Source organism: Astyanax mexicanus, chromosome 16 (genome assembly GCF_023375975.1).
Source record: "Astyanax mexicanus isolate ESR-SI-001 chromosome 16, AstMex3_surface, whole genome shotgun sequence".
In the NCBI taxonomy this organism is placed as follows: domain Eukaryota; kingdom Metazoa; phylum Chordata; class Actinopteri; order Characiformes; family Acestrorhamphidae; genus Astyanax; species Astyanax mexicanus.
In genome coordinates this window covers 10,480,682-10,493,244 of record NC_064423.1, presented here as the reverse complement: position 1 = coordinate 10,493,244, position 12,563 = coordinate 10,480,682, and the positions used below count along the sequence as shown (strand labels likewise).

At 38.2% G+C, this 12,563-nt stretch overlaps 1 protein-coding gene across 6 annotated transcripts; it reads right to left on the bottom strand.

The window, feature by feature from the left end:
* Positions 1-252: 252 nt before the first annotated feature.
* On the bottom strand, positions 253-10,551 carry LOC111188806 (SH2 domain-containing protein 4A-like). Of its 6 annotated transcripts, XM_049465477.1 has the most exons (6): positions 10,362-10,551; positions 10,063-10,124; positions 3,443-3,533; positions 2,529-2,662; positions 2,194-2,404; positions 253-464 (listed from the first exon to the last, which is right to left on the bottom strand). In XM_049465477.1, the coding sequence occupies exons 1-4, from the start codon at positions 10,498-10,500 to the stop codon at positions 2,640-2,642; spliced, it is 315 nt and encodes a 104-aa protein (XP_049321434.1). In that variant the 5' UTR covers positions 10,501-10,551; the 3' UTR covers positions 253-464; positions 2,194-2,404; positions 2,529-2,639. The 6 variants fall into 6 exon arrangements, 2 of the variants coding, with proteins under 2 accessions (XP_049321434.1, XP_049321433.1); XR_007424796.1 differs by lacking the exons at positions 10,063-10,124; positions 10,362-10,551 and adding exons at positions 4,514-4,586; positions 6,323-6,588 and having other exon boundaries at positions 253-2,404; XR_007424795.1 differs by lacking the exons at positions 10,063-10,124; positions 10,362-10,551 and adding exons at positions 4,514-4,583; positions 6,323-6,588 and having other exon boundaries at positions 253-2,404.
* Positions 10,552-12,563: the final 2,012 nt, after the last annotated feature.

The following is a 12,563-nucleotide window of genomic DNA, read 5'->3' as shown; positions in this document are numbered from 1 at the left end:
TATCAACCTTATCATATTTGGGAATATGAGACACATGGGATAATCAGCTTTTAACTTCAGAACATCTCTGTTCATTACATTAATAATAAATCAATCATTTCTGATTTATTCTTTCATTGTTTAGTTGAAGTGTTAAAAAGTGGTTGAATGTGGGCATCAAATCCACATTTAATAAAATATTTAAATTATTTTTTTTCCATAAACACATTTCAAGAAACTTAGCGATAGTGTGATCAAATAAACAGACAAAAGTGATAGCAATAAAAAAACATTTATTGACAAAGTTAAGAAACAAACAAAATTAAGAACAGTTAAAAAAAAAAAAAAAAAAAAAGTGTCCAAACCTCTTTTGAGTAAGCACAAAGGAGACAGCGGCAAAGAAAATTCTCTCAGAAAGAGAGATAGAAACCTTGAGAGGAACCCATACTCCTTGGGTCAATACACAAATTGAAAAATGTAAAAATCTGAAAAAGACAAAGAGCATAAACATTAAATGAAACAAAAATATATACAATGCAAATATAAAATCCCGTATAAAAGACATACAATTAATAAACAATGTAATACAATGCTGAAAGAAAATTAAATAAAAAATAATGTATAAATATCAGAATTAAGTACAGAAAGATTAATAGTAAAATAGTAAAAGGTAAGTACAATATTAATTGATTAAAGCACTAAAAGACAAACGTTAAAATGTTTTTAATGAATATAAGCCCAAAATAAGACTAAAACACCAATACAATAACCATTAATAAAGCAAGTAACTAAGCAATAAAAGAAATATATACAAAAAGTGTATGGATTAAAACACTAACAGTATACTACATAAAGATAAATACAGTTAAGTAATTAATAAACATCAAAAGATAAACAATATCAAGATAAAAGGATTAAAGCCTTAAGTACATGAACACAAATACAAAACAGGAAGCAATTAAAAGCATACAATACACAAAATGATTAAAACATTTATATAGTTAAAGAAAATCATTACCTTTTTAAAAGTATGGAATCAATAGCTTTATTAATACCTGCCATTTTCCTTAGGTGTGTTTTATAAAAAACCCTTTAAACTAGAGTATAGAGCTGGGCGATATGGCCGAAAAAAAAAAATAATCTTAGATTTTTTTTTTAATCCAATTTTCGATTTAAATCGATTTTTTCCCCTACTAAAAATCAAACTAAAGATGATAAAGAAATGGTTAAAAACTAGTTCTTATTTAATTTGTTTTCACTTAAAATGTTCCATTTGTGGTTAAAGTGCAACCAGAAACAAGCAAAAAAAACTATTGTAAACAGTGAGAACATCTAGTGACTTTTAGAAAGCTTTCTCCAACATAGTTTAGGTACTGACACAATGCACCCTCAAACTTAAAAAATAAATAAACACACCCTTAAAAACAAATAGAAATAAATGAAATGGTGCCCTTTTTTGATCAAACTTACAAAGTAGACAATAGAAAACAAGTACAATTTATATGCTCTTAAGTAAATACTTTTCCCTATTGGGCTAGAATTGCAAAACAAAGCTTTTAAATAAGTGCCAGTGTTCTATAAAATGAGATCTTTTCTCATGAATATGCAAAACATCTTAACTTGTAGTGCATACAAAACCTGGTACACGGTTGGAAGATGTGCCAGGGACAGTTCCTTGTTTAACGTTGAATGGTGAACTGGTGCTGCTGCTGCGTTCATTCCTATGGTAGTAGCACTTCTCCCACTCCGCTACATGCTTCTGTTTAAGGTATAGTGATAAATTGGTTCACCTTACAGCGAGGAGCTGTTTGGTCTACGTCCGACGCCGCAAAACCGAACCAACTCCAGATCACGGAGCTAGTAGCTCTTAAGCTCCGCCTTCATGTGTTTTGTGTATGTGTGTGTTTGTGCGTGCAAGGGAGGGAGGGAGGGAGGGAGGGAGGGAGTGAGGGAGGGGCGGGGGGTGCGCGCGCTGGAGGGAGGGAGGTATGGAGGGAGCTAGCTAAGCTCACTCTGTGCCCACAGAGGAGCGTCTGTGGTGAAAAAGAAAACTCAGAGAAAATCGATTTTCATAAAAACACATTGTCCTTAACTATAAATTCGAATTTATCGATAAAATCGATTAATCGCCCAGCTCTACTAGAGAACTCTCTAAACTAGAGATTGAAAATATAGATTTTTTTAAATTATTATTATTATTGTTTTATATGGTACCTGACTGAGGTGTGCCTGATGTGGTGGCTGTGTCGTGGTGTATACTTAGCCAGGGGTCATAGAGCAGATGGTGGAGAGATGATCTGAGACTTCTTTGAGGTGATCTCCGTGCTGGTGTTGAAGGGTCACCTCTCACACACAGCAGGATGATTCCTATCTGCAAAACTGTGGAGGATTTGGCCTCATGGGTAAACCACTCATGAGGAAGGTCCTGAAAAGTAAATTAGAGACAGTGACTGAGCGTTAAGGAATGTTTTTGACCTGAATCTCTATTCAGTAATGGTAGCTTCTACGCAGACAGTTCTCTGCCTGTAGTGTTCACTGAAAACCCATACCAGAAGAACAGAAGATGAAGGCGTGGTTCCTAACTGTACATCTGAACCAGGATGTTCTATGGCTTGAGGTCACAGTGCAGAACCCCTCTGGCATGGACCTCAATCACGCCTTCAACTAGCTGCCTTAGAAGTACCTGCAGAGTACACAGAGCACATTCTAGTAAAGTTAAATTGGCTGAAATTTATCCCAACATTTGCAATACCTGTGATTGTCGGCACGCTGCCACGTTCAATAAAAAAATATATATAAGTACCTACAGAGTGTAAGAAACATACAGAAGGAAATTACAGTCGCTATAGAACAGGCAAACAGTTATCCAGTGGGTAGCTGCTACATTAAGGGTGAAGAGAGAAGAGTGTTCAGGTACCTAACGATTTTCCAATGATTTCACAGTTGCAGACAAATTTCCAGAGTCAGGATAAAATCACGAGAGTCTGGCTAGAGTCGAGCTGCAGTTGAGTTGCGGTCGTGTCATCTCAATCGTTAAGTGTAAGGTGGTTACGATTGAAAGTTTTAGTCAGTCGGGTTTGGGTACTGGCGCTCCGATAAAATCAACTGTGTTTGTTTTTTATTTATTAGCAGTGTGAGCAGCAGCTGTAAGATCGAAAGAGCGTATTACACCTCTCTGTTCGGAAATATTTTAAAGTGGACTGCAAAGGCAGGATTTTACAAGATGGGAAGGAAAAAAAATGCACATTCAACAACAAACATGATTTACCACCTGAGAAACAATAAGCACCCAGCACAATCCTCCCAGTACACTGCAGACACTCAGTACAATTAGCAACAGCACTGCCAACACATTTCTCTGTGTGTGTTTCCGTCCCTTAATTAGTTCCCCCGGTAAGTCAGTAATAAGAACAAATAGAGTAATAATATTAAGCTATTAATGTATTAACATATATTCATCAACCTCTTTTGGGTGGGGATGGAGAAGGTGGAGTGGCCAGTGCTTCAGCTGGAGCTCCAGGACACTGAGGATGTTGTGTCTTTTGGAACTGGGCCTGATTTTACAGAACAGAAACAAAACAGTTCATGGTAGCTGTATCAATTTATCCAATAAAGTAGATCTACAGGTCTTACTTTATATAAATAAAACTAACCGACATAAAAAATATATTTTTTAAAACACACAGGCCTGCATGAAAATGTTCACACAGGCCTGCATCCAGAATGGCAAGTATTTAAAAACACGGTCCAGTGTTAATTTTTAGTAACATGTTTAAAGTCTATACTATCTAAGACAGTGAGACAAATACAGCAACTTTTTTAAAATTACACTCTTCTACTGCAGCACAGACGTACACTCCCTCCTTAAAAAATGCTCAAAACCAGAAAAAAACAAACAAACACACCCTGGGAGGTTAGCTCTTTAAATAGCTTTTGACCAGCATAGGTAATGTTTATTTCAGGATGATCAGCTGGACTCAGCAGGGCCAACATTAGTAGCCTAGTCTTTTAAAATTAATTAACTCATTTTTTTAAACCCATAAAGTCCAGTAACAGCTGTGTTTATTTGTTTTTTAAAGTCACTGGTTAGCTGCGGGTGTAACTTCACAGACCGCGATCTCAGTTCTCAATTATGCAGCAAATATCCAGCACAACAAACCCAGCTTTAAACCCAAACCATCGCTGTATAAACAGAGACAGAGGAGAAGTTTTCTTTCAGTGTTTTCTGACAGAAACTCTGAGGATTAAAAAAAAAGACAAGAGTGTGTTTACTAATCCGTTACTCGTTGGTGATGAAGTTAACGCTAACTTGCACGTACAGTGGATTCACGCGGTTAGTTTAATAGTATGCAAAATGCAGTGAATGCTGCTGTTTGGGGTCAAAATAAACTAAACACCTTAGCTAATAAATCATGGACTGCAGAAAACTAAGCCGGAGACACAACAAACGCTAGCTCTGTAAGTTAGTTGTCTAACGGAGTTACGTTAAGTGCATAAACTGCCTGCACAGATCAAGAACATAACAGCAGCTTACCTTTTCATGTTAAATCCACGACGAAAGCATTCTTTTCTCATATCTTTATAAAATCCAGTTGCAGCGTCACCTGCTCGTTCAGAAACAAAAACACCCAGCGCTGTTTAAGAGCTGATTCACGACCTTCTCTCCCAGCACAGGGTGTATTTTTCTCAATCAGCAGCAGCTTTTAAACCACGCTGTAGTTCAGTAATAAGATGGCGTTTCACCGAGAGCTGAAACAGCCAGTTGGCTAACGGTAGTTAAAATACCTAACAGGCCTGAGAGCTCCTGTCGGTACTCCGGTCTAATTCGGCAGGGTTTTTGTAGATATTTAATTTCTGAATCTTATTAATACTGAATTAAAGTATGGTAATCTGGCTAATGTTAAAAAGTCAACTAGCTTTTTACCAAAACACTTTTAGTTAATTTATACCTAATTTTAGCTGTGTTCCCACAAGACGAATAAAAAATAAAAAAAAGAGGAGGCGGCAGTCTGCGCATGCGCGAAATATAGCGGCCGTCTGCGCATGCGCGAAATATAGCGGCCGTCTGCGCATGCGCGAATATTAGCGGCCGTCTGCGCATGCGCCAATATTGGCGGCCGTCTGCGCATGCGCGAAATATAGCGGCCGTCTGCGCATGCGCCAATATTGGCGGCCGTCTGCGCATGCGCCAATATTCGCGCATGCGCAGACGGCCGCCAATATTGGCGCATGCGCAGACGGCCGCTATATTTCGCGCATGCGCAGACGGCCGCCAATATTGGCGCATGCACAGACGGCCGCTATATTTCGCGCATGCGCAGACGGCCGCCAATATTGGCGCATGCGCAGACGGCCGCTATATTTCGCGCATGCGCAGACGGCCGCCAATATTGGCGCATGCGCAGACGGCCGCCAATATTGGCGCATGCGCAGACGGCCGCTATATTTCGCGCATGCGCAGACGGCCGCCAATATTGGCGCATGCGCAGACGGCCGCCAATATTGGCGCATGCGCAGACGGCCGCTAAATTTCGCGCACGCGCAGACAGCCCTCTTCTTTTTTTAATTTTTTTTTTATTCGTCTTGTGGGAACACAGCTAAAATTAGGTATAAATTAACTAAAAGTGTTTTGGTAAAAAGCTAGTTGACTTTTTAACATTAGCCAGATTACCATACTTTAATTCAGTATTAATAAGATTCAGAAATTAAATATCTACAAAAACCCTGCCGAATTAGACCGGAGTACCAAGAGGAGCTCTCAGGCCTGTTAGGTATTTTAACTACCGTTAGCCAACTGGCTGTTTCAGCTCTCGGTGAAACGCGATCTTATTACTGAACTACAGCGTGGTTTAAAAGCTGCTGCTGATTGAGAAAAACACACCCTGTGCTGGGAGAGAAGGTCATGAATCAGCTCTTAAACGGCGCTGGGTGTTTGTTTTGTTTCTGAACAAGCAGGTGCTGCTGCAAGTAATCGAGCTAACTGTAGCTTAGCCGGTTGAGCTAACTGTAGCTAATTAGCTTAGCCAGCCATGCTCCACTCGCTAGCTCGCTAACGTTAGCTATCTTACAGCGTTATTCGCCATTAACACGCTTTAAATAGTCTTTAAATAGTGGTAAGACTATTTAAAGCGTGTTAACGGCGAATAACGCTGTAAGATAGCTAACGTTAGCGAGCTAGCGAGTGGAGGATGGCTGGCTAAGCTAATTAGCTACAGTTAGCTCGATTACCTGCAGCAGCACCTGCTTGTTCAGAAACAAAACAAACACCCAGCGCCGTTTAGGGTATCATAATAAGACCGCGCTTCACCGAGAGCTGAAACAGTCAGCTAACTAAATTACTCACCGGGACTTACAGAGCTCCGCCGCGCTGCTCTAATCTAATCCGGCAGGGTAATAATCACTATCGGTGCTGAAGGCCCGCTGGAGGCCCGCTAGTGCCGCTGTTTTAAGACTGAGGGGCTTTAAATGAAAACACAGTAAAGAGCAGCGCAGCGGACCTTCGGCACCAGAGTGAAGAAATACTGGATTATTTGACCCAATATTAATAACTGTTCCCCATAAAACACAGCGAGGCTTTGGACCCCTGCAGTCCCCATGCAGCTCCCGGAGAAAAGGACGTCTTTTTTGTGGCTACTGATTCAGTGGAGTGGAGCCACGACCATTCAAAACTAGGTTCGGGGGTTTTTTGTTGCCCGAAAGGTTTTTAATTTGTGTGTTTTAATATATTCATTATATGTTATATTGTATTAAAACGTGAGATATAAACGCAAATAATCATAATTTAATAGGAACGGTGAAATATATTATTTTAATTATATTAAATATCATGCCTCAAAATCTCAGATCTCCCCCTCTTTTCCAGTGACTTTGGTTTCTTCCAAAAGTCTGTTGATGAGAGGGCGGGCGGAGCTGGACTGGAGAAAGAGGGCCGGTGTTCTGTCGAATTCTGCTACCTTGTCGAACCGTGCTGCCCCAATGTATATTTAACTGTAAAAATACAAAAGAAGCACTATTTTAGGGCATGTACCCAGTGATATTCCAGTAGATGTACGTTATTAGATTTGGAGTGCATAATTCATTGTACAATGGCAAAGTTATAGTAAATATAGCTCTTTACAAACTGCTTTTGTATTTATTTATGATAATAAGTGTAATTTTTTGTTTCCATTTACACTTCTGTGCAATGATAGTGCGTCCAGGTTGTTTAATGCACATAACCCCCCCTAAACCAGATTAATTATACATAAAACACGAGAAAGAATTAAATTGTGTAGGTCGGCGCATGCGCAGTACCTTTGGGAAGCATGTATCGATGGGTAGCAAAATTCGACAGAACACCGGACTAAAAAAACTGTTTTTAACACACCTTGGGTTTGGGCTGTATTCACTCAGTCGCAGTTAAATAAACTCACTGGCCATTTAGGAATCAATTAGACCAGAATTATAATAGAATAAACAATAAAATAATAAAATGTTATATAAAATCTAAAAAAAAAAAATCACCAGTGTCAGTGGCTGTCTTTACACTACAAGCCAAGGGCATGAATACTGTCAAACAGATGCATGAAATCCACAAATACAGAAATATGAAATTTGCAGTGGCCTTTTTTATGCTCAATCAGTTTGAAGACTGAGAACATATGTCTGCACTCCCCTCCAAAGGAATTGGGCGGAAAAAGCATTATTAAAAGATGAATAATGAATACTGGAAATTGGAAATCAGTTAATTACAACTTTGTCAGTGTGTCCAGGCCCGGAGTGGCTAATCGGGAGATTCGTGAGGATTCCCGATGGGCCGGCTGTGTCTGCTGAAGTGTCTTATTGTGTACATTGGGGAAGATGTGGGCAGTTATTAAGGAGTATATCTATGCTGGTGTTTTACCGGAGTCAAGCTATCCGCGCTTCGGAAATTCCTAGTCAAGTCATCCGCGGTTTAAACTTTGATGCGCGTATACGCGCGATTTTACGGTAAACAGACGCGCAGGAGGAGAGCACGCTAAAAAACACAGAGAGAGACAGACACGTTTCAGTCGGTTATATTAATTCAGACATACATTAAGTCCAGAAACGAGAAGAAAACGGATTAAAATAACTCACCTCACTGTAGATTTAGTGCAGTACATTATCTATTTGATATAATACCATAACAATCCCATCGGTTTTTAAGAGAGAGAGAGAGAGAGAGAGAGTTTTATATTAATATTACTTTTTCAATCCATGCTTCAAATTAAATTTCTCATGAGTTTCCCAAAAGGCCAAAACAGATCCAGTACCTCTTAAAAGAGTCCATCCTAGACTATTACCTCTGCAAATTTGGGTAAATTGCACTGTATTGTTTATTTTATATTAATAAAAAAAATGTATGCATGTTTAAAATTAAATTTCTCATGATTTTTCCATAATGCCAAAACAGATCAGTGACCATTTGAAAGAGTCCAACCTAGTCTATGACTCCTGCAAGTTTTGGCAAATGTCACTGTATTGTTTATTTTATATTCATTTTTATTCATTTTTTCATAAAAATTTAATTTTTATTCATGCTTAAAATTAAATTTCTCATGATTTTCCCATAATGCCAAAACGGCTTCAGTACCATTTGAAAGAGTATGTTCTAACCTATGACTCCTGCAAGTTTGGGCAAATTTCACTGTATTGTTTATTTTATATTCATTTTTGTATTTTTTATCATGCTTAAAATTCAATTTCTCATGATTTTCCCATAATGCCAAAACAGGTCCACTACCATTTGAAAGAGTCTGTCCTAGGCTATGACCATTGAAAGTTTGGGTAGATTTTACTGTATTGTTTATTTTATATTATTATTATTTTTTTAATCCATGCTTTAAATGAAAATTCTCATGATTTTCCAATAATGCCAAAACAAATAAAACAAAAAGGTCCACTTAACTGTTCCACCATTAAACTGCTCAGCATATTTCTAAACAGTCTTGTCTAGAAATCACCTGTTAAAGACACCTGTGCTAGAAACAGGGGGTGTGAGTTTAAAACCATCACCTTAAATCCAATACCTCAAGTGCAAGGGGCTATCTATAGTGAAACCTGCAGAAATACGCAGTGCTGATAACCTGAGGAACTGATAGGACTGCCTCACAGTGGCCCTGTGCTGGCTTATTGGAGAATGAATTTACATCTGATACTAGCAAGTATTAAAAATAAACAAAACAGTGAAATTTGCCCAAACCTGCAGAGGTGATAGCCTAGGACAGACTCTTTCAAATGGTACTGGACCTGTTTTCAAGGATCCAAGGAGATTTTACTGTCATTCGTATCACATGTGGTTCATGAGGTGGAACGAAATTGTGATCTCACGATTCAGTTTACACCCAAGAGCTGTTGTTAAAATAGATATATAAATAAAGTAAGACAACAAAATAAAATAATACAATAAAAATAGAATATAACAAAATGAAGATAAGATAAAATAAACAAAACAACTTGTCATAGCCTAGGACAGACTCTTTCAAACGGTCATGGATCTGTTTTGGCATTATGGGAAAATCATGAAAAAAAATATTTTAAGCATAAATAATAATAATAAAAAAAATTATTATAAAATAATCAATACAGTAAAATTTGCCCAAACTTGCAGAGGTGATAGCCTATGTTGTACTCTTTCAAATGGTCATCGACCTGTTTTGGCATTATGGGAAAATCATGAGAAATTTAATTTTAAGCATGAGTAAAAAAAAATAAAAAATTATTATAAAATAAACAATACAGTGAAATTTGCCCAAACTTACAGGAGTCATAGTCTAGGACAGACTCTTTCAAATGGTCATGGACCTGTTTTGGCATTATAGGAAAATCATGAGAAATTTAATTTTAAGCATGAAATTTGCCCAAACTTGCAGAGGTGATAGTCTAGGACAGACTCTTTCAAATGGTAGTGGACCTGTTTTGGCATTATGGGAAAATCATGAGAAATTTAATTTTAAACATGAATAAAAAAAAAACAATTAATATAAAATAAACAATACAGTGAAATTTGCCCAAACTTGCAGGAGTCATAGACTATGTTCTGTAAGAAAGAACATATCCAAAGATCCTCTCGCTAACACGGACCAGGAAGCTTCCAGCGCTGCCTGACTTCAGCAAATCCTCCGCCTCCTCACGAGTAATAATACCTGTGTACAAAGAGAAAGAGCTCAAATCAAAAACTTTTAATCACGTATTTCAATTTATTGACTGTAAGATAATTATTTATTATGTTAGTAATATTGCAAACAAATATAAAGAAATAGCATTAATCCTTTGAAATAATAATAATAACAAACCCAGTAATTATAAGCAGAAGACTTAGACAGAGAGAGAGAGGTTTTTCTTGGATTAAAGCTCACAGATGGCCCACACTTTGAACTCACCATGAAACCAGGGGGCAACTCGACTCTCGCCTTGCTGTAAACAAACTCTGAGGGTCTGCTCCTCTTTAAACCAGCGAATAATTTCATCCCTGCTGGACGTCGACAGCGACCGGCGCATACCTGGCTTCCTGTTGATCATAACGGAAAAAAAACGAATTCAGAAAAGCTTTAAGAAAGACAAGCTGTCTGACTGCCTCTCTCATACCAGAAAATCCTACATGACATCAGCTCTACAAGCCCAGGAAACAATAGAGGGTTAAACTGATAAGCATATATGACACAGCCTAGAGCAGTGATGGTATAGTTACTTTGAAAAAGTAATCCGATTACTGATTACTCCTTAAAAAAAACTTAGTTACTTTATGGATTACTTGATTTTAAAAGTAACTAAGTTACTTTACAAGTTACTTTATTAGTTACTTTAAGCAGCTGCACACACCACCTCCCGCCGCCTTAACTTAAATTATAACCAGTTTTGCCAATACTCCCTTTGTTGGAAAAAGCATTTTTAACAGCATCAATGTATCTCTAGACATTTAAAGTTGAACTATTTATTTTTATAAAATTAAAAGACAATTTCTCTTGAATTAACTTAACATAAATATATTTTTTTATAAAAAATAAAATATGGTCTTTCTTGAGTTCACTTAACATAAATACTACTGAGAAGGATTTAATTTTGACAGTGTTCATTTAAAGCGTCAGAACTTTTCTTGTCTTTACGGTATACGCACTCTGCGGCATGGGAAACTTGCAGACCAATCACGTGTGGTGTAAAATCTTCAAACGCTCTCCTCTGCCAATCAGATCTGTGCAGACCGCTGCCCTGGCTAGTGAATTGGGACGCGGCCGGGAAAAAACGCCTTTATAAAGAGATAGGGAGCCCGAGAACTGGCGGAAAAACGAGAATGTGCGGAAACTAAAGACACGCCGAGCGCGCGAGAGAGAGACAGGGGAGAAAGCGAGACGCGTGTGATTGGGGGAGAGCGGAGGGGGATGGGGAAGGGAACGCGGTGTGTGTGTGTGAGGTGGAGAGAGAGAGAGAGAGAGTAACGCACAGTGACTTGGATAAGTAACTTTAATCTGATTACTGCATTGGAAATAGTAACGCGTTAGATTACTCGTTACTGAAAAAAAGAGTCAGTAAGTAACGCGTTACTGACATCACTGCAAGGTAGGTATTCTAATAAAATGGCCAGTGAGTGGATGCAAAATGTTTTTGTTTCTAATAAAGTGGCCAGTGAGTAAAAGCACAAAGTAGGTGTTTCCAATAAAGTGGCCAGTGAGTGGAAGCAAAAATTGTGTGTTTCCAATAAAGTGGCCAGTGAATGGAAGCAAAAATTGTGTTTCCAATAAAGTGGCCATTGATAGAAGCACAAGGTAGGTGTTTCGTTTAAAGTGGTCAGTGAGTAGAAGCAAAGGTAGGTGTTTCCAATAAAGTGGCCAGTAAGTGGAAGCAAAAAGTGTGTTTTTTTCAATAAAGTGGCCATTGATAGAAGCACAAGGTAGGTGTTTCCAATAAAGTGGCCAGTGAGTAGAAGCACAAGGTATGTGTTTCCAATAAAGTGGCCAGTGAGTAGAAGCAAGAGGTAGGTGTTTCCAATAAAGTGGCCAGTGAGTAGAAGCAAAAAGTGTGTTTCCAATAAAGTGGCCATTGATAGAAGCACAAGGTAGGTGTTTCCAATAAAGTGGCCAGTGAGTAGAAGCACAAGGTAGGTGTTTCCAATAAAGTGGCCAGTAAGAGAAAGCAAAAAGTTTGTGTTTCCAATAAAGTGGCCATTGATAGAAGCACAAGGTAGGTGTTTCTAAAAGAAGTGGCCAGTTTTGGGAAGCAAAAAATGTGTGTTTCCAATAAAGTGGACAGAGTGTGAAAATATAAGGTGGAGGTTTTTAATAAAGTGGCCAGTGAGTGAAAATATTAGGAAGGGTGTTTCTAATAAAGTGGCCAGTAGGTAAAAAATACAATGTGGAGGTTTTTAATAAAGTAGCCAGTGAGTGAAAATATTAGGTAGGGTGTTTCTAATAAAGTTGCCAGTGAGTAAAAAATACAGTGTGGGTTTTTCTAATAAAGTGGTCAGTGAGTGAAAATATAAGGTGGGTGTTTCTAATATAGTGGCCAGTGAGTGAAAATATAAGGTGGGTGTTTCTAATAATGTGGCCAGTGAGTAAAAATATAGGGTGGGTGTTTCCAATAGTGACCAG

Coding starts and splice junctions, on each gene's coding strand:
- LOC111188806 (XM_049465476.1), bottom strand. CDS start 10,500: ATGATCAACAGGAAGCCAGGTATGCGCCGGTCGCTGTCGACGTCCAGC. Junction 10,125..10,361: donor AGTTGCCCCCTGGTTTCATG/GTGAGTTCAAAG, acceptor CTTTGTACACAG/GTATTATTACTCGTGAGGAG. Junction 3,534..10,062: donor GCAGCGCTGGAAGCTTCCTG/GTCCGTGTTAGC, acceptor CTGTAAAATCAG/GCCCAGTTCCAAAAGACACA.